The 26,031-nt window shown below is 41.5% G+C and overlaps 1 protein-coding gene across 5 annotated transcripts in view; it reads left to right on the top strand.

The window, feature by feature from the left end:
- Window positions 1–26,031, top strand: part of ZFAND6 (zinc finger AN1-type containing 6) — a 126,173-nt gene that overhangs the window by 56,382 nt on the left and 43,760 nt on the right. For 4 of the 5 annotated variants that reach the window (XM_078682936.1, XM_078682939.1, XM_078682938.1 and 1 more), the window contains 3 exons: window positions 9,025–9,133; window positions 10,296–10,396; window positions 19,468–19,623. In XM_078682936.1, the coding sequence (XP_078539062.1) occupies window positions 9,025–9,133; window positions 10,296–10,396; window positions 19,468–19,623 (366 nt within the window). The remainder of the gene's footprint in view (window positions 1–9,024; window positions 9,134–10,295; window positions 10,397–19,467; window positions 19,624–26,031) is intronic. The other variant, XM_078682940.1, reaches the window with a different exon arrangement.

The raw sequence follows: 26,031 nt of genomic DNA, 5'->3' as shown, positions 1-26,031 counted from the left end.
AGTAGGTATTTTATTGCTTAGTCATCCTTTGTGACTCTGCTGGGTTGTGGGTTGACTGTCTTGCTTTGGAGTGACAGGGGCTGGGCATTTGCATTCTGTTCAGCCACTGAGGGGGTTGAGGTGTGTTCTGGTTTTCCTGGATGAGTCGGAGCTGGGCGGAATGAACCAGGCTGCATTTAGAATAGTGGCAGGTGATTTCTTTGAACCTGAATGTGTCTGGTCTGCCTTGAACAATGCTGTCTCCACATTCTGCCTGGAAGCTTGGCCATAGAGGACCAAACTGGTTTGGACTGAGCACAGACACTCTCTGCCCAAGAGAACAAAGAGAACCGGAGTATAAATAATGGCCCATTTCCCCAGAACTTTAGAACTCGCTTGGATCAAGGAGCCTGCCAAGAAGAAGAACTGGAAGAACTGCCAGCTGTGTTGTTGATTTGCATGATTGGTCTGCAGTTGCTGCTTCTGCTTTGGGCAGTGAAAGGACTGGAATGAATTTTCTTCACTGGTCTCTGATTATCTCCAAGAGCTTGAAATAATGCTTGCCTCCTGTTTACGAAGTCTTAGGGGCAGTATAGACTTTACTTACCTCTGGGTACTACCTCTGGAACCGTGGGTTTCAGTTGCCAAAGAGGGGGAAAACAGCTGGCACCACCACCGACATTGCTGTGGGCTCCATGTCCTGGAGGCACTGCTGCACTTCGCACTGCAACCTTGGTCTCACTGACGACCACCACCGAGCCACTCACTGTGACCTGTCAGCACTGCATTTCGCACTGCCCCACTTCACTCCACCGCCCTGGTCTTTCTGGCATCGTTGCACGCTGACCTCAACACCTGTGACTACACCATGGTATGGGGGCAAGATGCACCGCCATATCCCACACCGCAGTCTGTGCCGGCCGACGCCAGCTGTCATCAACCGGCACTGCCACTTGCACCGTGACCTGTCAGCATGACAACAAGCACTGCCTCACTCCGCACCGCAGCTCTGGTCTCACCGACTCTGCTGGGCGACCGTTACTGAGCCCGTTGCCTGCACCGCCACTTGAGGGCACTGCACACTGCGCTTCATATCGCAACAGCGACTGTTGCCACGACCAGAGCCTCCCAACACTGTCTGCTGGAACCAAAGGTACTGGTAATGAGTCTGCTGACACTACCAGAACTGGTGGATTATGTTTTCAGCACCGCTGTAGCCCCAGACCGAGCTACCGGCCTCAAGGAACTGCATTTTAAAGGTATTCTTTCACAGTGCATATTTGTTATTAATGAATGTTGGCCTTGTTTGCACAGATAAATATTGGTTATTTTTTAAAACTGATGTTGTCCTTTTGCAGTGTTTTCACTGTATTACTGTATGTTATGTGCAAATGCTTCACACACTGCCTCTGAGATGAGCCTGACTGCTTGTGCCAAGCTACCAAGGGGGTGAGCAGAGGTTATTTCAGTAGTCTATCCCCCTTATCCTAACTAGAAGGAAGGGTCCTCATATGAACACAGGTGCAAACCATTGCTAAACAGAACCCCCATTTCTAACAATAAGTAGCAGCGCCCGAAACCCAGTATACAAAGTGCCTCTCTCATGAATCACCAGTTAAGCAAATCGGAGGCTTTCATAACATTAAGATGGATAGTAGCTGAGGGAAGCTATTGGTCCACTCTATATGATATATCCATTAAGGTAAGAAGATTGAATGAGGTGGATCTTTGTGGGATGGAGCCCGAATGATTGTGCAAAACCTAAAATTGCATTAATGGTGGTAGTCTTTGAGAGAGGATTTTAGTTAAGATTTTATCTGCATTAAGCAATGATAGGAGGAACACTGGGTGGGGAATTTATTGGGTGTAAGCAATATTGCAATGGTCGCCTTCAATGTAGATTGTTGGAGACTCTTAAGTCAATGACTGCGGTATACACATTAAGGCGTTTCGGGGCCAGTATATCAATATATACTTTCTAAAACTCAATACATAGACCATCTCCACCAGGGACCTTGGCATTATGGAGACTCATCATAGCCTTCTCAATATCTTTAAGGGTAATTTGAGAGTTCAATAATTTCCTAGGTTGACCATCCATTCAGCCAGGCAAGTGCATCCTGGTCAACGTACGTGGACCTATCTACTGAATCTGCTTGAGATGTACGAACTTATAAGTACTGGTAGAAACTAGAGAACTCATTCAGTATAGTAGTAGGATGGGTAGTAATGCAATCTCTCACACAATTAATGCTGGAGAGCCCTGTCGTGCTTGGTGATCCATGCCATCGTTCTGTCTGGTCTATAGCCTTCACCATATGCCCGCACATGGCCACCTTGGCCCAGGTTTAGCCCTTTCAGTTATGCTTCTTCCCTGAATTTCTGCAGTGTTTACTGTAGGTGTGCTTGGTGGTACTCTTCCTTCTCTAAAGCATAGCTCTTTTCAAGGCTTTTGAGTCTTGTTTTTATCAGTGACGGGCATCTAAGTATTGATTTAAGAACATTTGGAGATGTATATACCGCAGATATAGGCTTTGAAGACCTCCCAGATGGTAGCTAGACTAGACATGGAGTTTCTGTTGAGTGGGAAATGCTCCAAAATAGCATCCGCTATTTCGTAAAAAAAAAAAATTATCTTGTAATTCAGTGCCTTTCAGCCGCCAATAGTAGAACGGTACAGGGTGATGTAGCTGGCTGAGGGCGAGTTTCACAAAAGAGTGATCAGATAGTGTATGGACGGAGTATGACTATACCCCGTGTCTGACATTAGTATGTCCGACGTTAGCCACAAAACTGTAATATAAAGGGAACTGTGTACTGTGGAGTGTAAGGTGTACTCCGTTATCCAAAATAAATATAACCGAGGTGATAATGAGACATTTGGGTACTGTTGGGGGACTTTCTTTTAATTTTAGAGATGCACAGTTTTCGATGCAGTAATTTCTATTCTTTTTAATGTCATTCTGAAAAAGCATGTAACTTTGTGTTTTTTTTTTTTTTGAGATTCCAGACCGGTCTTTTTTCTAAGCAATGGGGTTAAACATGTTTAATTTTTTCAGGCTAGTCTCAAAGTTGACTTGTGGTTGCACTATCACTACTCCCTTATGAGACATGTCAGAAAATTGCAGGACCAAAGATTAGGCATTTTGAGTCGCTATAAAAGATCCTGTTTCAACATTTTCCTCTTGCTATTAAGATGTGTTACAGAATGCACACCTTGCTTGCAAACTGGTGTTACCAGCAACTTATTTCTATTGAAGTGGTATGCATTGGACACGGCTACTGATGGTAGAGCAGACCGCTAAGCGTAAAGAGGCGTGGCAGCCATTACCTTCTCTAGTGGCTCTGTGCATTGTTCCTCTGGCGTTCACTTAGCCATAATGTGCTGTTGAAGAAAAGTAAACATTCTAAGAAGGTCACCTTTGTTTAGGAAACCGTGCAGACAAAGGAGAGTTGTGATGGATCATTCATGTATATGGCAGTAGACCAGGCAAAAGGAGCAGCCATGGTCCTGCTTGACCTCTCAGCAGCCTTCAATATTGTTAATCGTGTATTGCTGTTGGATTGCCTTACCAGCCTCGGGTTCGTGGGCACATCTTGGACATTACTGAAATCATTTCTTCAGGATCGTGGGTAGGCGGTTAGGATGAACCCTTTTTCCTCCAGCCCTTTCTCACTTCCATGTGGGGTCCCACAGGGCTCTGCGCTTAGTCCAACTCTTTTTAATGTTACTATCTCCCCACTGCCGTCCTCCTAAAAAGATTCAGATTCTCCCTAACCTTATGTGCAGATGACACACAGATTGTTGTCTCAGTGGCAAAAGACGATCACAACAAGACGATCACAACACGGGCCTTAGGTTCAGTTGCTCCATGCAAGCTGTCAAACTATGGATGGATATGAACTATCTGAAGCTTAACTTTGCTAAGAGGGAAGTATTACTGTTCGAAGGCCACACCTCTTTTTGGACTCCCATCATGCTGGCCACAGGCCCCTGGCCCTCTACCATATCCAGTAAAGAAGGCTCACAATCTGGAGTTCTTGATGGATAATAAGCTATCATTTTCTGATCACATTAGCTCCATGACTTCATCCTCTTTTTAGGTCTCGTAGAACCAACGCGCATGCGTTGTTCTGCGAGAGTTATAGTAAGTGGCATTCAAAAATGCTCCCAAAGTCTGCAGGCGAATCTGGCACAGTGCATGTGCGCCGGGCGCGCGCACCATCTGTCTGCCTGCAGGCTTTGGGAGCATTTTGGCAGCCGCTTTGATGTTTTCAGTGAGCCGCGTGGCCACTGAGAACATCAAAGCCGCCACGAAATTGCTCACCATTTACCAAACACTTCCTTATGGGCTCCAACAACAAAGGCTATCAGTTCGGCTGACCAGCCCGCAGCCAAGCTCAGTTTGCCGTGGTTGCATTTTCCACTGACTTGTTTTTTTTTCTTGCTTTTTTTTTTGTTCTTTGCAGCCTGGCCTGCGGCCAATGCTTGTTTTATATGGCCTGTGATTCTCTCCCAGCCATGTACATACCGGTATGACGCTGCGCTTTTATTCCTCTGCATTAGGTACTGAAATCTCTCATATGTCACTTCTCTTCTGCTTCTATACCTCAAGATTTTTTCAGCTGTTTGTTTTCTCCCTTTGATGCCTGCATATTCCTGGGGTATTAGCAGGCTTCTCATGGCTCACTTCTTTGCTGTTTTTTTTACCCATGGAGTACTCAAATGACTCTTGCATCTGTCTTCTCTGCTCGGTGTCAACACCAGGACCAACCCCGGACACAAACACCACCCGCCGTCAGTGCACACTTTCACCAGGAACAAACGCCACCCGCCGTCAGTGCACAATATCTACAGGCACACACACCACCAGCCATCAGTGCACGCATCAATTGTTAACGCATCCACAATTAACTAATGTAGCAATCGCAGTATGGCACACTTTACTTTTAACCCCTTCCAGGCTGATGACGAGCTCAGCTCGTCATGAGCGTTTCCTGCCGTGCGCTCATGACGAGCTGAGCTCGTCATGTAACGCGGTAATTTTAAAATTGCCGTGTACAGCGGGAAAAGCCGCCGCATTGATGCAGTTAAAACAAATCCAAGGGGGGAACTTTTTTATTAGTACCACCAAGTCGCACAGCCATACATCCTGTATGAATCCAATGAATTAAATTCAGCCATGTTTATCTTCTTTTTATCCATTTTATATTTTCTCCGTTTAATCCTTCCTCCTATTTAAACTATTAGTTTACACTGTACTTTTAAAAACATATTCATCTAAAGCGCAGCATGCACCATTGCTACAAATACACATTTTTTTGGCCTACAATTTATAGACTTTTGTTTCAATTGGTGTTGCAATATTTAGCAATGCCAATAGCTCAAACTTAATGAATGCGAGACCTATTACATTGCAAATGTTATACCTCGAGGACCATTAAAAAGACACTACCTTTCATTCCATGTCTTCTTAAAAAACTCTTGTGACATCCGTGAATATGACTAAATTGAACTACGGAAATGGTTAATTTCTCTCTGCCAAGTAAGTGGTAATAAATAGATTACAAATCCTTCAGAATGCAGCTGCTAGGCTTCTTTACAAAATCCCCAAATATCATTCAGCCACAAAGGCTATAGGACAATTGCATTGACTCCCGATCAGACCTAAAATGACTTTTAAAGTAGTTTGCATTGCCTGCAAAACGCTATCCTGTCAGGGCCCTCTTTCTTTTTTTCAACAGAGCTTTGTACGGTTTATTTTTATTTATTTTTAGAGTTTTCTATTGCGCAAACAATGCCCATACTAGGGTATCGGAGCGCTTCCCAATACAGAGTAACACATTTAAGGCAGTTTAGTAGGGTCCTAACAGATGGAGATCTGGCATATAAAATTGGATAAGTACAATTCGATAAAAACATGCTTAGTAGACATAGGTAGCTAAGTTCGGTGCATTAGGACAAGTTCAAGTACAAACAAATCGTATTTAGATAGGCAGTCCTCACAAAGTATCATAAAGATGAGTTTAGTATAGCGGATAGGTACATTGTAAGTAGGGATGTAATCAAAAGTAGAAACTTCCTCAGAAGTCGGATATTATGATCGAAGAAATGGGGAGAGTCGCTCTAAGAGAGGGGCATGTCGAAAGATTATCTGTTGAAGATTAACGAGCCAAGGTGAGTGAAGAATGCTGAGGATTTAAGGAAGAAATATGCTCATCAGAAAGGATTTAGCTCCCTTTTTTAAATATTGTTGATTAAGAGATTCTGATGCACAGACAGTGAGTTCCAGATTCTTGGTGCAGCTCCTGAGAATGGTCTATCGTATGTTTTTTTTTTTTGTTTGTTTTTTCTTGCTGAAGCATGAAGGTTTTAGGAGAAGATTGTCAGAGCTCTTAGAGAGTCTGTTTCCTCCTGATATCGTAGGTTTCTGGGCACGGTATTGGAGGGGTTTTGTAGTGTAAGGCTTTGTGTGATGCAGGCCATCTTTAGTTGTATTCTCGCTTCGTAAGGCTGCCAGTTGAGAGCCTTCAGATGTGGCAAGATGCGTTCAAATATTCTTGAACCTTTTAAGAGTCTAGTGGCTGCGTTGAGACAAGCTTTTAAAGGGGCTGTTGAGATATTGGGATAACCCGATAAAGTTGTACATCCGTATTCCAGTCTCGAGATGACTAATGCCTGAACTGCAGATTTGACGTCCGGATTCTCGATGAATGGGTTCATTTTTCTGCGATAGCTGAGGTGAAAGTGGGCATTTTTAGCTTGGATGTTGATGTATGTTTGCATATTTAGGTTCTTATTCAGCGTGATTCCAAGCGATTTGGTGGAGTCCACTAGGATCGGAGAAAAATTTAGAGCAGTGATCAACTTGGTCCAATCCTTTATCACAGAAGAGTTTTTGGGAGGGGAAATTGGAAGGAATTCAGTGTTTTGCGAGTTTAGCTTAAGGTAGTTGGCAATTAGCCTGTGGATGGGCTTCTAGAGCTTGATTCGCCAATCTTGATCTCTTCAAGGGAAGTGATTTTGATATATAACTGACATCCGCGTACATGTGGAAGGAAATATTCGCCTGCTGTAATAATTGTCAGGGGTTTGACCTAGAGGTTGAATAGCGCAGGGGTTAAGTTTGAGCCTTGTGGTACTCCTAATAGATTGGGGGATGGAGGAGATAGATTTTTATTCACCATAAACCTTTGCGTCCTGTTTTCTATGAAGGATTTGACCCATCCTGTTTTCTAGCCTGTCCAGTATTTTGCCGTGGTTAACAGTATTGAAGGTGGATGAGAGGTCGAGCAGCACTAGCAGACAAATTTCATTACGGTGGAGAGTGAGTAGGGCGTTGCCTACAATATGTAGAATTTGTGTTTCAGTGTTATGCCCGGGTCTGAACCCGGATTGGCAGTCGTCCAGTAGCTTGAAATCTGTGATGGATTGATCTACCCCAGCCAGGACTTTACGTTCCGCCACAGCCAAACTTGCTGTACCTGCCGGGTTTTAGTGGGCAACCTGGGGAGGAATGAGCATTTTATTGGGAGCCCCAAAAGCCTGGAACACCCTCTGTTGGTACATCAAGGAAGCCCCCAACATACTTGCCTTCAGGAAACTGTTTAAGACCTGGCTATATGGATCCCTGTAGATTCCCCTCTTTGAAGGCCACATGCTACACCAGTAATATTTTAGGACGGTGCCAAGACGCCTCCAGTTATTCGAGCACTTTAGAACATAAAGTATATATTTTACATCATTTGTTTATTACAGGAAATGTGTTTTTCATGGAATCATCTCTATGAAGACATTGTGACAACTAAGGGTGTGAGAAGTAACTTAAACTGGCACATTTTAAGAATCGTTTTCCATGCAATTTCCTCATTAGTAAAATCTGAAAGGTTCCTTCTTTGTGTTCTAAAGAACCTTGTATATTTTTCAGAAATCACCTTCTGGTCCTCTGGGTTGGTTCCCCTTATTCGTACCGAACGTATTCCTCTAATTAAGAAATCATTATTTTAGTTTAGTCATTTGAAAAAGTATTTCCTATTCTAGGTTATTTCTGAGATTTTAGATTCTGTTTGCAGAGAACAAATCACTTCAAGCACCCATGATGGACAAAAGTAAGTGTTCCAAGTATGTAAGTAAGCAATGGTGATTTATTAGAGATGCACGCCTCTATTAAACCACTTGGGTGAGTGATAACATTAGCCATGTGCTGGATGAATCTCTTTGTAAAGATTCAGCTTTTGGGTCTGGGGCAGTCTTCCATATCGAGCAGCAGTAAAGAAAGCAGGTAGCATATAGAAAATCAAGAAGAAGTTAGTTATCTTCAAATCCTTGTTCTTACTCTTCTGCAGTAACAGTCTAGAGAGAGCATAACAGGCTCTACCTTTGTATGCTGACGGGAACGTTTGGGATGAGCTTCTAAGACAGCTGTTGGATAATAGGGGACACCCCGGAGTGCAAGAAAGGAAAGCTTGCAGTCTGGCCTCGTCATAGTTGTTAAGGGTTGTATCTTAAGATGAATCATGTTTCTATTCCAAACTGCAGCATATGCATTCCAAACCAATTGTCATTGATCAAACCCCATTAAATCACCAAGAGGTTGACGTTTCTTTATCTTGCTTCATAGTGGTTAGTGCAGCTGCTGTCCCAGGTAGAGTGGAATTTAGGTCCAGTTCACAGCCCTGTCAAATGCCCAGAACTGAATTACAAACCTGATTTGGGCATTTCACCACGGCATGGACCTTGCTCCGTATTTTTTTCACAGCCTGAAGATACTTGCTCCAAATGTTATTTCTTGACTTCAAGATTGTCTGGCATTGTTGTGTGCTTGTGGGGTTGGCTTAATAGCTCACGGTTAGCAAAACAGTAGCACCAACACCACACACACACTCACTAACTCACTCACTCTCCCACCCACAGACACACACACTATGCCACCCACACACACTATGCCACCCACACTATCCCACCCACACACACTATCCCACCCACACACACTTACCCACACACTCACCCTGCATGTTAAATGAGTATAACTTTTGCCTTTACAGCGTCGCCTGTCGTTTCCTTACCAGAATCTTCCCATGTTCCAAGTTCGGATGACAATACGCAGGAAACGCCTCCTACAGAAACCCTGACCCCTGCACCTCCACAACCCACGTAAGTCTGTAATCCTCTGTCCTTCTGTTACGCAGCAGGTCGACCAGCACCGATGGTTTATCCGTGGGGTAAAGGAGCCCTGAACTGTAGGCTAGAAGGTGGAGGAGAGACAACAGGAGGTCCTAGCATTAAGGCTACTGTTTCAACAAGTTTGAATTTAACTAAATGGAAGCACGTGTTAAATGTTTTTTTTTTTCGTTGAAAAATGTAACAACAAAGTAAAATGTCATCAGTCTCAAACCTTTAGGAAAAAAATGTTTTTTTCGTCTCGGAAACTGGCACTTAAGAGGCAACGGAGTATTGCTGTAGAATTCTTTCTTGGGTCATAGTTCCTCCTTATGTGGTGTGGCTTAGTAAGCAAATAAATGATGAACTAGAATGCAGTCCAAAGTAATTACCGGTGGCAGAGGTTAGTTCAATTATTCCTTCCATAACTTTCTTTTTTTCCTCACATTTTTGAATATCCACATAAGATACAATGGCTTTCAGTGAAACTCAGTAAATCTAATTTTACATGGTCTGTGGTTATCCTGAAAATTAGGAAATTATCCTGCCCTTTGAGACGCAAGTTAAAGAATCCTATTTGAAAATTTCAACTTGCAGATAGAGACACTAATGTACGTGAAATCTGAAAAAAGGTTGAGAAATCCTGCCCACCGTTACCTACCCGTCTGAGTGCCTAGTCGGTCCTCAATGAAATTACATTAAATGCCACTTAATCACTGAACACAACTCTTGCATCTGATTGGATGTTCCAGAAATTCAGTTAATTTCAAAAGGCTGTTGATAAATGTTTTTTTGAATCATTTGGGTTCTTCGAGAAATGTATTTTTCAGGTTCAGTTAAAAAAGTATACATTTTAGGGTGCGACTCGTACCACTCTTTGCATGCTGAACAGGAGTTCTGATCTATACTTATGAGTTTCTAAATTAATTTTTAAGCTGACTACTCTAAACGCTTCATCCTACTGATGCTGTCCGATTGCTTTCGGCATGTATTTGTACCCTTTACTTTTTAAAAGAAGATATCCTGGCTAGACCTTGACAAAGGCTTGTTTGCTGCTGTCCATGTTCTAGAAAACCTCTTTTGATTGAGAAGGAGGAATGTCCTCAAGACCTTCAAGCATGCGTTCTAGAGTCTGACTATGTGCTTTTACTTTCAGGCCAGTATCTAGCCATTCTCCGGTATCTGAACCAGAAGCATCTTCACAAGCGGAAAATTCAACAGATGACAAAATAGCGGCTGAAAATGAAGACTTACAAGGTGACTATAGATGCGTGTGTTCAGTACACTTTGGCTCGTGTGATGTGATGCAGATTGCATGGTGTTTAGCTCATAATCAGAGTTATGGTCATGCTAAGTGTGAGGAATGAGATTACTGTTTTCTTGAGGGATGAGTGAGATGTTCTCTGATTTGAGGTGCTCAATTTATGTTTTTTAATCTACTCAAACTCTTTGCACTGAGACGGTTCTCGTATATCTGGTGATATGCTAAACATTTTATTGCGTTGATCTGGACCCAGCTCATTCACCAGGTCATAGTTATATTATTTGTTGTCATATTTTATTTGGTAATCTCATTCGCCAGACCAATCTCGCCTTCTGATTTGTGTTGTTCATGTGAACAATGAGCTCTGTTATTTTTCATGTACTATGCAAGAAAGCTTGTACTTAAGTACTGTGACTATGTCTTGTGTTACTGCTTTAATATACCTGTCAATAGGCTTGGGAGCTTGATTAATGCTGACTTTTCTCTCAGTCGATAACTGTTGTCGGAGAAATTCCTGGAGTAATTTCCCAGACTTCACCCTTGGTTAGTTGGGTAGCCTTTTCTGTTCTGCCTTTGGATTTCATCTGTGCTGCCTTGAAGGCTTTGGTGCGGAGCTGTGCTGCATCTGGCCTTTGCTGTGGCATATCTTCTTGATACTGGGGTCCTCTATAGACTTTGATGTCTCAGGCTCTTCGAATGTTTTGGCGATATGGAATGTGAGGCCTTTCATGCTCTATTAACTAACTTTGAAGGCAGGTCCTGGAGAAAGATGAGTGATGAACATCGGGAATGAAACTTTACAAAGAATAAATGAAATACTTTATAAGTGTGAAGAAACCCTTGATTTCACCTCCTTTTGAGGTACATTTTGAAGTTCAAAGCACTAAACCAGAGAAAAGATATGTAATTCCTTCAGAGATGGAGGTAAAGAAGATTTGCATTTGCACATAGAGGAAAACCATATTTACAGCACCTCTAAGAAGGTGGCTTGGATATATGTTGTTGTGGTAATTTAAAAGGCGCGTCTTTCGATAGTAACCATTGATGCAGGTGATGCAGAGATTTGGAAGATGGTTCTCTTTTTCTAATCTAGCTGGGCAGATTTCATAAATATGTCCAGAACACAGCTCTGTTCTAAAGTTAATGACTTGCTTCTGCCGTTACAGTCAAAAACAATGCTTTTGGAAGACCTCGATGTCCACCTGGACTGTTGGAATAATGAGTAGAATGCCTCACTTGTATCATGTAACCATCAAGCAGATATCTGTGAAGATGCATTTGTTCTGTGTCCATGCACAATGCACTTTTCCTCGTATGTTTCTGCATTTAGGTTCTTTCAAAGTGCAGGCTTACAGTAAGGCTATGAATTCTAGACACAAAATGTGTACCACACTTTTCCAGGATTGGGAAGCAAAAGTTCTGTAGTCTGAACAGAAGCTTCTCTTTGTTTTCCTTGCTCACTTATGGGCATCCTGCTGGTGTTTAGGTGCTTTCTTCCATGGATCCAGGGGATTTTTGTTGATTAAGAATCTGGTAATACCGGTACGAAGCAAGATCTCTCAATCTCTTCAAGGAAGCACAACTGAAAAATTGCAACCATGGCAATCTGACATGGAATATTGTATAATACCGAGCACTATCTGGGGACAGATAATGTTCTGGCGGGCACTAGGCAATGACAAAGGAAATGAGATTGAACTCGTTCAAGATAATTACATCATATTTTAGCATGTACTGATAAAGGGAATTCCAGATAGATATTTGTGAGACATAAAGTTGATAAACTATTATTTCCTTACAAGACATTCCATAAAATACTTCTTCAATGTAGGAACAGAGGAAAAGTGTAGAAGTTTATTCACAATACTAACTGGGTCAACTGCTGACTATCTATTGTACCCTCCAGGTGCGCTACTCCGTTCTGATAATAAGATGGACCACAAATGAGTTGTCAGCTATGCCTCAAGCTCCTTTTATTTTGTCAAATAATCGAGAGAAGGTTCGTCACCACTAGCCAGACTTTTTGCTCAGTGTTCTAGCTATTGCAGTATGGATGCTAAGGCGTAACCTAATTTCAAGACTAGCACAAGGAATTTCCACAAGAGGGACACATTCAAGAGAATGGAAGAGGTTTTGTATTTGTGGCAACCTAGAACCTTTTCATGTCTCTCCAGTTGCTATATTAGTATTTTAATTGGAGCTTCGTTTACAAAAATTCTCAAGTAGGTTCCACATAGGAAATCCAAGAATTAAATCTAGTTGAAAAGAATTTTAACATGTAAAATCAAAAGGGTCAGGTAGGCGCCCTTTTGCAAGAGAATTATAACATTGCTGGTCTATGCAGCCATAGTGCTGTGAGCAAGGAACTCAAAATGTTAGATGTGTGTTCTTTTTCAGCAGTTTGCATGCTTGACTTCAAAGTCTGTTTAGGTCATATTCTGTTCGAATACTGCTATTATTGTGTGATGTTAACATGCCGGCTTTTGAAATGGCATAAGATCTTAGGAAAATAAAGATAGTTATTCTCGGATTGCTAAACAAGGGAAGAGAGTAGTACTTCTCAGGAGATGCTTCAGAGGATCCTCCGGATCAGGGAAGCAAAATATTTTGAAGGCTTAACTGGGACAGTTTTGAAAAACAAAAGTTTCCTTCTATATGAACCACTGCTTCATCAGGGTTTCAACTCAATAAGAGCTGGTAAAGTTGAGCATGCTGTAACTTATGGATTTTCAGTGCACCCTCAAGGAGCTCAGACTCCACCCCGATCACTCTTGTTCTTTGCCCATAAAAAGAGGCTTGCTGGTGACCTGTTGACATGTAGAACTCGTTACTCGATTTCAAGAACAATGGGTATCTGCCAGATGCATGGAAAGAGTCCACAGTTGTGCTGGCATGTCAGATCATGCTATTGATCTCCTGGGTCAGTCACAGCATGCATATAATTGAGTTCCCATATATGATGATCTGTCTGAAGAAAGGCTTTGGGGAGCGCGTTCTTATGTTAATGTTTGATGTATGTAGAGTGGCGATATGGGTCGAGTTGCAGATCTCCTTTACTTCAAGGGTTTTTCCACAAAGCCTTCTAGACTTCAATTATGAATGAGACAGCTCTGCCCCAGACTGTCATGGAGCACAGACCTTTATTCACTAAGCTCTCCTAATCCTACATACCTCGCCAGAAGTTAAGGTCGCCTAAATAAGATCTCCTTTTTACGAAACCTGTATGTGTGCATGTAAAGCACTAAGAGGCCAATTAATGGGCAGATGTGTGATAAATATATAAAAAGTGTAACATGATACAAAATTGGACCCTCCACTAGACTTATCACAGTTTCTGTAGGTTTAAGTATTCTTCTTAGACTTTTTCTTAGACTTCCTCAGTCAGCGTTGTCCAGAAGATTGAGAATATCTAATTATGAAGGGTTGCGAGATGTTCGCCACTAAACTGAAAGCCACCAATTCTATGATTTTGGCAGACTGCTGTGATCAATTTCTTTGAGACTCGTCTGTGCTTTGTGGATCCTAAGGCAACAAACTAGACTATCACAGTCTTCCAGTTGTGAGCATAATTGTTTGGGCAATCATCAGTGCTGCAAAGGAATGCCACACCATAATATTGTCAGTGAATTGATGAGCGCTGCTTTCCACTGTGTTTTACTGGATTGAACCTAGACCAAGATTATGTTCTGGATTTCTTTAATTTTACACAATTTGACTTTCATCACAAAATTGGAGACTGAGGCTCACATTCGGCCATGAGTGGCTTGAAAAGAAAATGCTTTCATTTCATTACTCCTGATTACATTCTTCCTTCTTCTGGCTATTGCTTCTAAGAAGTGATTACACCTTCGAGCACTCGTTGCTCTGTTTCTCTTTCCTTAACTAAAAGCGGAATCCAGAGGTTCAAAAGAAGTAACCACTATCATATTAGAAGGATGAGACCCTGCAAAACGTAATCTCAAAGCATAAGTTTCAAAACAATCACGCCTTCCCGGCCTTAACAGCAGCCCATTGAAGGCGAAGGGTAGCAACAGGGAAACCTCGTAGAACTTTTGTTAACCTTCTACGTAAGCCTGTATTAGCTGACATGGATAGGGGAAGAATATTGGATAAAATAAGGGAGGCAAGAAGCCTTTTCCCACTTTATCTTCAGCTAAGCCCTTAAGGTTACAGGAAAACAGTGAAAAATCTAGATGAGACGTGGATGCAAGCAGCAAGACCGGGCTAGAGTGCCCAAGCTATTTTCATTCTAAATCTTGAACCAAACAGTAAAATTGGAAAAATCTGACTTCTGAATACTTCTATTTGGTGTCCTACAAATGTCTGGACTCGGAGAAAAATATTTGCCTCATTTAAGAATTACTGCCAGTATGCTGTCACACTGCCCATATGTCTGATCCGCGCAGCTAGATTTTGAATGTGCGAAACAAAAGCCAGAAGAGTTCTTCTGGTAGCCTCAACCACCTTCTATTTTGAGGAGTTTTTTTTATTTGGATAGAGCAATGACTATATTTCTAAAATGGCTCTCAACCCATAACAGCTTGTATTTGTTGTAATTATCCTTGGAACTGAAGATATCAGAAAAGTTCCTGTCCTCCGTTGCAAGTGATGCAACCACAAATGCACTTTTTTCTTTATCCAGGTTTCGTCCCGATGTTGGCTATGACGTACAGGAAAATTGGTATCTAGGCTGATAGTAAATACTGAACCAGAATTCCTAAATTGAATTTTGACTCAAATCACTCCCTTCAGAGTGATTTGGAACTTTACACAGCAGGCTCACTCCGGGGAAGTCTTGATTGAAGAGAAACACATGACTTTGCAGCTTGTCCACTCTGTTATCCAGGAGAACTACTACTTCTCTGTTAGTGCACTATCTGGCTCTGATGAACTGCCTGTCCTGTGCCTGTTTGGTCCTCTGTTTCTCTTAGTTGATCAGACAACCGTGGGATTGAGACTGAGGTAATTAAATGAAGTTGACTTACCTGAGCTAACAGACATGATGGCCTGGGAACATTGAACTGGGAGTAGACAACTGTACTTAATTCTAAACTGCCTCAGATATCCAACTCCTCGAACACTGCCTGCTACATCATCCCGACCTGGATGTCCATCGCCTTCATGACGCTCAACCTAGACAGAATTCCTATTGTTTGCCAAAAACAATAAACCTGAAACACAGACCGCGACCTGACTCAATGACATGAACTTTGACAGCTTTGAAACCTTCCACTAAGCTTTCACTCTCAATAAATGTTAAGTCACTTGTAGTCTCACCCTTAACACTGACCCCCTGAAGAAACACATTGCCAATCAAATAAACACTTCCTGGTTCCAGCTGTTGCCTCTAAAGAAGGTGAAACCTTTTATTCCAGAAAGCAACTTCTGAACTGTTATTCAAGGCCTTGTATTCTTGCACAAGGATCATAGTAACACCCTGCTCCGTGGCCTCTCGGACTCCACACTGGCACCTCTTAACGACATCTACATGCTGCAGCATGTATGAGGTCTAATGCAAGGCCCGAAGAAGTATCATCACATCACATCCGTCCTCATGGGACTTCATTGCCTGCTCTTGACGGCCTTTCAAAACTAGCTGTAGCATTTACAGTGCCATCGCAGCCAGCATTCCCGCTTGTCTCGTAGACAAGCTCACTATGTCTGGTGGTTATCGGAACACCATCAATCTAAACACTATCGGCCTGCAGACTAAGTCTAAAAAAGAACAAGACAACAGGTCTTTTTTGCATCTCTGTGCCTAGGATCTGGAGCAACATCCCCATATCCGCGAAGAACACCCCAATGCTGCTCCAATTGAGAAAAGAGTGAAAGAAGCACCTCTTCAAAGAACGGTACATCACAGTGTACTAACAGTCTACAAACCAGCTACGTCTCCTATCACTCTGACTTTATGCTTGTCTCTGTCACTATACACTGCTCTGCTGCTCTATGGCTAGGTTTGCGAAATACAGCTACCATATACATGCATAGATCCAAATGAGGAAATGGAGGAGTATTTAATGGAATAGTAGCAGGCCTCCATACAAGGCATACGCTGAGTATACTCCTTGCAGACAATTCTGTCAAGGTTGCAAATTCTACATAAACCTAACATAGTATACAAAATACTTAAATAGCAATGAAAAGACAAATGCAATAACCATGCACTAGTAGCCTTTGACAAGGCACCACGGTATAAATCAGTGACCGCACTGGCGAGCATCGCAATGGGATCCTTCCAAAGTGGAAGAAAATAACAAGAGTACGTGAATAGTGGGCATGGAGTGAAACAAATCCTCTATCTTATTTAGGTTGGCTCCCCTAAATATTCATTAAGTAAAAAGCTAACCTTCTTAATCTACACTGGCTATTTAAAGCACTACATATACATTTTCGAAAAAGAACAGTCATTTTGAATGCTGATACTTCCTTATCAAAAAGAAGGCTTTAAGAAGAATTACAGATCCATTCTGAAGCTGAGGCTATCAAATGGGCAAAGAACAAAACATTCAGAATCTGGTATAGAACCATGTTAGTATTTTAAGGTGATTGAATGTTTGTGATCTGCAAAATGCAGTGTTGAGAAACTTCAATGGGAATGGACAGTGGAATGGTGCACCTGCTTGAAATAGATGACAGTTCAGAAGCGTTGTCAATGGGAGAAAGGGCTTTATACTGGAATTGAGAGATCTTCTATATTACTGTTTCATAAATTTTCAGCCGATGGGGAATGTGTCAACTTCATCTGTTCATCACAAGAAAAAAGACAAAAAAGACAGAAAGGATCGACTTTTGAGGCCAGGCTTGCATAATGGGCCTCCAGGTTAAACTGCCTTTCGATAGGTTTGTTAGACGCTCTTCTAGATGTGGCTGACCGCTTGAACGTGCTCATTTTATTGAAGCAGTTAGAGACAGCGATGTTGTTAATTACTTGCTGATTGAGGATTAGCTGCAGTTAGTATCTCTTGTAGCTAGCTTGTGAGTCTTAATTAAATCTACAAACTTGCACTGCGTGTTTTCAAAATGGCTGAACCTGGTACTTTGTGGAAAAAATACTGATGGGATAAATGGCGACTGAAAGCCCTAATGAGGCAAATGTTGGCCTTGCTGCATATGATTTTTTATTATTATTGGGTAAGCTCAAGGCGATGCCCTCTCCAAAATCCTGACAAGCGATATTCTTTTCTTGATCTGTTTATTGCTGGTTTTTTTTTTTTTTAACTCTTCACAACGAACCACCAACAATCATACACCTATGCAAGGATCTGTATAATATTTTTCAGTCTGAGTATTCTGGCTAGCAAATCACACATACTCCATGTCCATCATTGTCTGTAGCACAGCTGGTGCAATGGACTCGATCACTGCAGGAAAAGAGATTTCCATCTAGTCTCCGCTCGCATACTCCTTGCCATCAGCATGGGGAACTGGCTTCAGTTGAGGGGATACTAGGGTTGCTTTCCCTTTCTGAGGAAGCCCATAGACGCTTATCCAAAATACCCACATTTTTCCAATTTTCCTGGGGCATCACCTGCCTTAGTGCACAAATTTATGGTGTAGTCGTTAAACCGTGGAGAAAGTATAAAGGTGATGGAGCAATACTGCAAACAAGCCCATCAACGTGAGATGACAGGAAACTGTGATAATCACAACATGGAGCGACAAACAGTAAGAACGCAAAAGTTTTTCAAGTAGTGGTTTGTCAGCAACACACTGACAACAACAGTAGAACCTGTTGGGATCTATGTCCTAGGGTTAACTCTTATTTAGTTTAAGAGATAGTCTATTTTGTAGCTAGAGGTTAACATATTCGGTGACTTTACTATCTGGATTTACCTTCTCCTTGATTCTATCTTTGGTTACATTTTAATATGAACAATTCTTTCCAGTATCACTTTAAAAATAGTTCATACAGCACAGCAAACATGTTATTCATCTTGTTTCCGTAAACTTCAGCTACATCTTTAAACATTAAATTATTTCGAGCTCAGGATTATTCTTAATTATTGTTGTATTAGCCTGCTTGGACTCTTGTATATATCTAACATTTCTCTGCTGTGACCAAAAATCAATTGGGCACAAATGTAAAATCCACCATGTCTCACTTTACTTTGGCCAACCCATTGTTTAATGATTTGATGTCCATGGAGAGCACGTTTTTTTCTCCTGCTTTGGGATCCACAACTGGCATTCCTATAATGGACTGTTATTTTTCATAAATGAACGTCTGGGCCCTAGCTCAGTATGAAAGTGCTGGGAGGGTTTGGCCCAGCATATGAAAATGAGCCTGTTCACAGTAACTTATCCAGCGTGGGTGCCCATCTTGGGTTGGCATATTGTGTTGGCCTGGGGGTGTGGAGCAGCCCATGTCTCACTTTACTTTGGCCAACCCATTGTTTAATGATTTGATGTCCATGGAGCAGCCCACACTGACTAGCTTGGGTGAGTGTAGTGTTTACTGCACGGAACTTGTTAAAAATGTTCAGTAGGGCATGTATGGATTGCCTGGCTGAGTGTGTTGCAGAGCATTGTGTCTCAGTGAGGTTAGAATGTGCTGGGAATGCCTGCCGGTAGATATGAAACGGAGCATGTTTGGGGTGAAAGGGGTTTGTTCAGTAAGGCATGTATGGATTGCCTGGCTGAGAGTGTCTTGCAGAGCATTGTCTCTCAGTGAGGTTAGAATGTGCTGAGAATGCCTGCTGGTAGATATGAAACAGAGAATGTTTGGGGTGAAAGGAGTTTGGGAGGGTGGCATGTCTGAATGCATTTGCTCTGATTTGTGTTGGCTGGCTAAGCTAGGGCGCAGTGCTTCCTAGTTATGGCTCTCTGAGAATGCCATACAGTGCATGCTAGGAGCTGTCGAGACGCGACAGTAGAGGCTGTGGGTGTTGTGTGGGGCATCCGATAAAAGGCTGGTTTTGTGCAAATATGTTTTGGGCATCCACAAAAATACAGTATGTCCTGGTAACTGATTCTAAATTGCATTGTAGAGAAGTAGGTAAAAGCAGTGTGCATGGTACTCAGTGAACAAGTAACGGCGGGGATTTCTCATTGGATATTTCAGATATTTCCGACCCTTCCAGGCACTCTGAGGCAGGGTTCATTTGTGGTACGAGAATAGAGAGTGAGGTAGCAGCAGGCAACACTTCCCAGGAAGACTGTGTGAGAAGGGGCAAGAGGAAACATCAGGAGACAGATATCAAGTTAGAGAGAGCAGCCGGTAAGTGAAAGGTTATCGCTGGATCAGCTCTTCCAAACGTTCTACCCAACGGGGTTCAGAAGTGGCATTTCACAAGTTGATTTTACAGGGCCGAGTACTTCCTCCGTGGAGACTCTAATAAATGGGCTGGATAGCAGAGGATGAACTCTGAGGTCGAGTCTTCTGATTGAATGGTATTACGGGGAGCAGAGGGCTAAGTGCAATAAGAGTCTCACTGGAATGAACTGAGGAGCAGCGGAAACGGTTTTAACATCTTGTGACCTGAGAACACAGGTCTAAATTGAAAAGGGTGTTCTCCCACCGTTCAGAGTACTAGATCCTCCAGTAAAGTGAGGCAAATAGGATAGCACTCCCTTTCTGCCCTACTGCTGAAACGCATGGTAAGCATAAAACATTGTGCTTACCATACACAAAGTTCACCTCCCTTTGTCATACTATTTAATTTTTCCTCTCAAGAAGCCATGTAGGTCAACGCAATCTCCATTTGTGCGACCTGTTTTTGCAGTGTAATTTATAATTGGGGGAAGGGTAACAGATTGCAAATCTATAAGCAATTCATACACAGTGTAGCTTTGGCAACTCATTATCAATTTTGACAGCTTTCTCTTCTTCAGAATCATTGAGTGGAGGCATATTGATCATTCTTAATGATGACCACGTTTTATAGTGGTATAACGTCCATGACTTACAAATGCCTGATTCTATACATATATATTTTTTTTAAGACACCATTTAAGTTTGAGTCCACTTTACTCTATCCGCCAATGTGAAACTCGGTTCTGTACTATTTACTTCCACTGAATCTCATGTTGCCCACCTTGCCTGTCTCTTTTCCTAACAGCCTTTTTCCACCTGCTTTCTTGAGCACTTCAAATCTTTCATTTGGTTTAGACTCTTAAAAGGAGCCCTTCATCTAAAATAAGTTATTCTGTTTTGTAAATCGTCCTTTCCCTTTTCTTGAAGACTACCCTGGCTGGTATTTAGATTCTCCTTTGTTGTTGAAGAAGCACTATTCACATGCAGGATTTGTTTTTCTCTCTTTTGCTCTAGAATATTCCTTTTATTAAGTTTGTTTGCTTTGTACTATATCTGCAGCTAAACTCTTACGTTTTAATTCTACTATTTTTCATTAAAATATCTGTTGCAGTGTTTCAAGATACTATTGATTGTTATATATAGGGATGACGTTTAATGGACTGAAGGCATGAGTACCTTTTGAATAGGTTTTGGTAATAGCTGTTATGTAAAGTGTTACAAAGCTGTTGGAGCAAGTACGATATAAAAATAAGTAATTACAGTACATTCGTATCAAACATCACACCGTTCGCTTCAGCTGCAGATGTACTAGTCCTCCTACGGTCTCCCTTTTGTGTGCCAAATCAGACATTTATTAATTCTCTTGAATGAAATTCACCCTTTCATAAGCAAAGGTGTTCTTTTTTTGGAGGAAATTCCCGGCTGTCCATGAATTGGCAGGTGAATTACCTTGACCTGAGCTAGCTGTAGCCGAAACAAGGGGGCTTACATCTTATAATTGTTGCTTCTAGACAATAAACAAAACGCCAGAACTTGCAAACAGTTGCTAAGGAAAGGCCTCTAATCCCTATTGTTCGGTGTCTTGGGGCCAGATTTAAAAAGACATGCCCACCTCTGGTGAACCTACTCCAGTGGCCATCACATTTAATATCTCTGTGGTTGCCAGGTAGCTTGCACTTAGCGACCAGCAGAAAGGCTGAAGCCCAAAAGAAAGGGGACATGCCTATAGAGATAAATCACTCCTGCAGTATCTAGGGTAATTTGTGCTACCCTAAATTTTCCAGGACCCTCTATTCCAGCTTGGATAGCTAGTTTTCCAATGGCACAAATATGCTGTGCGTTTCAATAGTGGCTGCATCTTGCTGACTGCTCCAGGAGTAGAGGGTCCGTTTTCCTAGACTCACAATTTTGCCTCTGCCTCTGCTATCCTCTGCTTAGATTCTACTCTGAGTAGGCCTGGGGTGTTTCAGTGTCTGACCAGAAAATTTGGTAGGCAACCCCGGGCAACTATTATCTGAGCCTCTGACACAGAGCCTTGTAATCCAATTAGCAATATCCTGCTGCACACAGTGCTCTGTTTACAGTACAGGAGTCATGGGTAGCCAAAAGCTACACAGACATTTGAAATAATCCCTAATAAGGGTGTCCATGTAATATTGAGGTACATCATTTGTACATCATTTATTTCACTGCTGGCTGAGCTCTGTTTTTGAATGTATTAATAGCATTTACCGGAGACATGCTCTTTTATGAGTCCATCCAAAGTCTTCTGGTCTTTCATCTGATGTTCTTTTTCAATTGCTAGAAGACCCTCATCCCTGTGTAGAAACGTTCAGCCCTGCAATTATTTGGAAATGCAGAGTTTTTGAAGACACCCACCTAGTCTTGCAACTACCACAGGGTTCTCCAGTAAGGTGGTGCTTTTTACCAAAGAGTAATATGGGCACTTTCTCTCCTTAGCCCCATGAGCAGGGGCTTTCGGGTTAAACATGGTTTCGCTGCTATAACCCACCAGGCAAATAGGACAAATGTGAATGCCTTGGTGTCCATTCTGACCCGGTACCTCTTAGAGGTCAATTTGTAAGCATTCAACATTTCCAATTTTAAGAGGGAGATGAAGTGTACATTTTAGTGTTCTCACTTATCTCTCAAGAATATCAACAGCAATTAAATGCAAAAATATTTTTTTCCGAAGAGTCGGAGGAGTCCTATTTCAGTTTGTCAGTTGTGCAGCTAATGGCATCAGTGCTATAATTCCACAGTACCTACCTCCTTTCTAGCCTTCTTTCAGGAAATGAGACCCTACTCACCTGACATAGGTGACAGTGTCTTCAGAGGACTGTGAATGTATAGAGCGATGACGCTCAGAGAGCATGGCGTTTTGAGGAGACTATTGTTTGTACATGTTAAGTCAAATGTTTCTTGAAAGATCATTCTGCCTTATATATCGTGTTTGTTAGGTAGTCTTTGAAGCAATGTATCACTTCCTGCCTAAGATGGTGTATTTTTCACATTACTTGCTGACTCTTCCAGTGTCACAGTGCAACGATCTGCCTTTAGTGAGGGGACTCCACAAACTGAATGTTTGGTTTGCACTTGAACATAACATTTTAAGCAGTTTGTTTGCTTTCTTCATCTTTATATGGCACGCAGAGGCTGCTCCTAAGCAATTAATCTCACCGTGATTCCTTTTCTTAATTTGATTTTTTAAAATTATTTATGTGCTTAAGGTTCCTGACCTATCGGATATGCAGCATTTCTCTTGATTCTCCTTTGCCATTGATCGGAATATCCATATGTAGCTCTACAGTTCTGCTATTTTGGCATATCTGCATCCCTCCATACATGTCAATGTTTTTCAAGTATCACCCTAGGATGCAGGCTGGTCTTTCAAGGTAGGCCTTCAGATCCATGTGATCGAATTTCTTTTTCCCTGCATCTTTGGTAGTGACTGATGTGGACAATTGAGAATTCATTAGGCTACATAGATGTGTGCAGGCTACCTCTCTTCCTAACTAACCATCTACCTTTCAGATTTGGTACTTAACTGCCTTGTTTGCTTATGTAGGTAGAATCTAAATGACAAAGATCTTGGAATGCTTATACTTTGCATAAAATAGTCCAGAGAGGAGCTTAGAACAGAGGAACAATCATCTATAACATTTGTGGATGGTGGAAAAACAAATTGGTGTAGTCCTTTTATGCTGTTAAAATAATCAAAATGGTTATCTCTAAGGATCATGGCAGGAGGGTACAAATCCATACAAGTAAATTGTTTATTCAGTGGCATTATGTAATGGCGAGGCAGTAGAGCATACCATTATAGAGGATGATTTGTTAAAGCGGTATTGAGACTATTCTGTTGGACCAGCACGATATGTGAAGTTCAAACATCTTTGTAAAAATGAACTTTAAAACTCCTAAATAATTTTGAATTAATTTGAAAGTATTTAGCTCAAACCTAAGTAGTACGTTATTTGCATGGCTAACTTACCATACAATTTATTCGATTCCCAAACTTCTGTGACGGAGTACCGTTCACCTATGTTTCTTACCACATAAATTTGAGAAAATGATCGTCCCCTCCTTACTGTTCGACTTTTAATCACCATTTCAGCATTTGCATTTAACAACTCCAGTAAGGTTTTGAGAAACAGAACTGTAAAGCATCGGTCCTGGATCCTAGTCAGTTAGGAGCTTGAGTTTAAGGCTCCAAATAGGTGAGAATAAATAGCATCAAATGGAAATTGACCGCTATCATGGATCACCATTAACATTCATACATGTTAGCATAGAGGTATACAGTGTTAAAATTAGGTAACTTTTTCTTCTGTGTTCAAATTAAATTGATGTAAATAGGAACAATACAGCATCCTTTTGGCATACAAGTTCTTTGCTTAAGTTATTGATTTCTTTTAACAGTTTTTCTGCTCCCTCCACAAATAATCTTTATTAAAACACAGCATACATGCATGGCATGATCTCAAGATAATAATCTGATATGAATTGGAGTGACTTCAGAAAGTAAGCAAATTCCTGTTCCTTATTAACAATTTGCATACAGGGGATTTAAACATTTCAAACTTGCAGTGTTGGGATTCATCATTAAACTTGTACACCATAACTGAAATGAGTTTAGTAGTATGCAGAAATATGCGGTCTATACATCTAAATGTTTTTCATTCAGTCCCCTCCAGAAAAGTGTACCACCTCACTCATGCAGGTGAACCCAAAGGGCATTCTGTATCAAATTGGTTCTGGAAAATGCCTCGGATGTTCTAGGTACCCAAGAACTTTGAGGGCATCGTGTGGAATCCTTCCAGATGGTGGGGTTTTTGAAAACTGTGAAACTGTGGAGGTGATGCAGATTATAGACGATTGTCGAGCATACATCTCTTAAGATAGATGCCAGTCGAAGAAGTACTTCATCACTACTTACTATTTGCCCCTGAAAGTGATCACTATATGTAGAGATGCTTACTTATCAATAGGCTTACACTGCTAGAGTATTTACAGTGAGACTTTTCAGCTGTGGCAACTCCTCTCCTTCTCCCGAATTAACCCTTTGCCTTGCATATGTTATTGGCTGTTTAGAGCTCGTTCTATGGAGACTTGTTGAAAGCATTTTCCTAGTTGACAGTACAGGGATTTTGATCGGAGAAATTCCAGGTAATACCATCCCAGGAAATTATGCTGACTGTTCTGTGACCCTAGATTTTTCAATATCTGCAAGAGTTCTGGCACTGGAGAACACCACAGTACTTGGCCTGCTCCATCAAAATAGTGCCTTTTGCTTAATGAACTTGTGCATCCATGTCCCTTTGGGACAGTTTACCATTTAAAACGCTACAGATACGTCTTCTTCATTGAAATCATGCCTAGGACCCTAATCGGAGAGGATTGATTTTTAAGTGTCTTTGTTGGTGGACTCAGAAGTTTGACTTCTTAAAGGGTTCTAGATTTCACCATCTAGTACTGGAAATCCTTATGGTGATGTATCGCAGCGTTGCTTCAAAGTGCATTGTCGGTCCCACTAAACTGACTTGACGAAGACCTCCGAACCAACCAGCTGATGCTCTACATTATCATTTTATACCTCGTATCCTTCCTTTTGCTGAAAGGGAAAGTTGTTCAAATCTTAAGGACAACACTGCTGGAGGGGATGTTGTTGTTCTTATCTATTTTACATCTCTATACAACAGCTGCTCAATAACAATATATTATATTTCTTATTGTGTTCAACTAGAGCAGAAGCAGAATGGAGAGGTAGATGCATTGAACACCTTCAATAATGTTTAACGATTGAGATATTGGTTTAAGTGTCAGTCTTCAAGATCTGAAGTTTTCAATGAATATACTTTTGTGTACAAAATAACGTTTCCTTGCTTCCTGGGTTTTGGAGCGGGTGGATGGTAGTTTTTGTGATATTATCTCGTAATTGGTCTGAAGGTTCTGGTTTGAAACCCATTGCTGTAGGTAACTTGGTTCCCTTTAGGAAAAATCGTGTTCTTCTCTATTAACTCCCCAGACTCTGCCTTTATCCCTTATCATTGTGAATGGTCTGGGGAGATCCTGGATTTGATTTATTCTGTTTGTCTAAAGCTGAACTCTGGTTGTTAGCTTTTTTTATGCTTGGTGTTGTACTGCCAGATTTTACCAAAATTCTGTTTTCTGCTTTTACTGTCGGTCTTATGAGTGGTCACACATTTTTATTTTATTTTTTACTTTCACAAATTCTAAATATGTCTTGGAATTTATCATTTCTGCTGGTTGTCTGGATTGTACCTCCTCTACTAGCTCTTGATAAAGTTTCAACCTTTTTTGGGTAAAAGTGGTTCTCCACATTATTTGCTGTGGGATGCGTAATACCTT

This window comes from Lissotriton helveticus, chromosome 3_1 (assembly GCF_964261635.1).
Source record: "Lissotriton helveticus chromosome 3_1, aLisHel1.1, whole genome shotgun sequence".
Lineage (NCBI taxonomy): Eukaryota > Metazoa > Chordata > Amphibia > Caudata > Salamandridae > Lissotriton > Lissotriton helveticus.
Note: the sequence above shows the minus strand (reverse complement) of the source record. Positions and strands in the feature narration are given on the sequence as shown.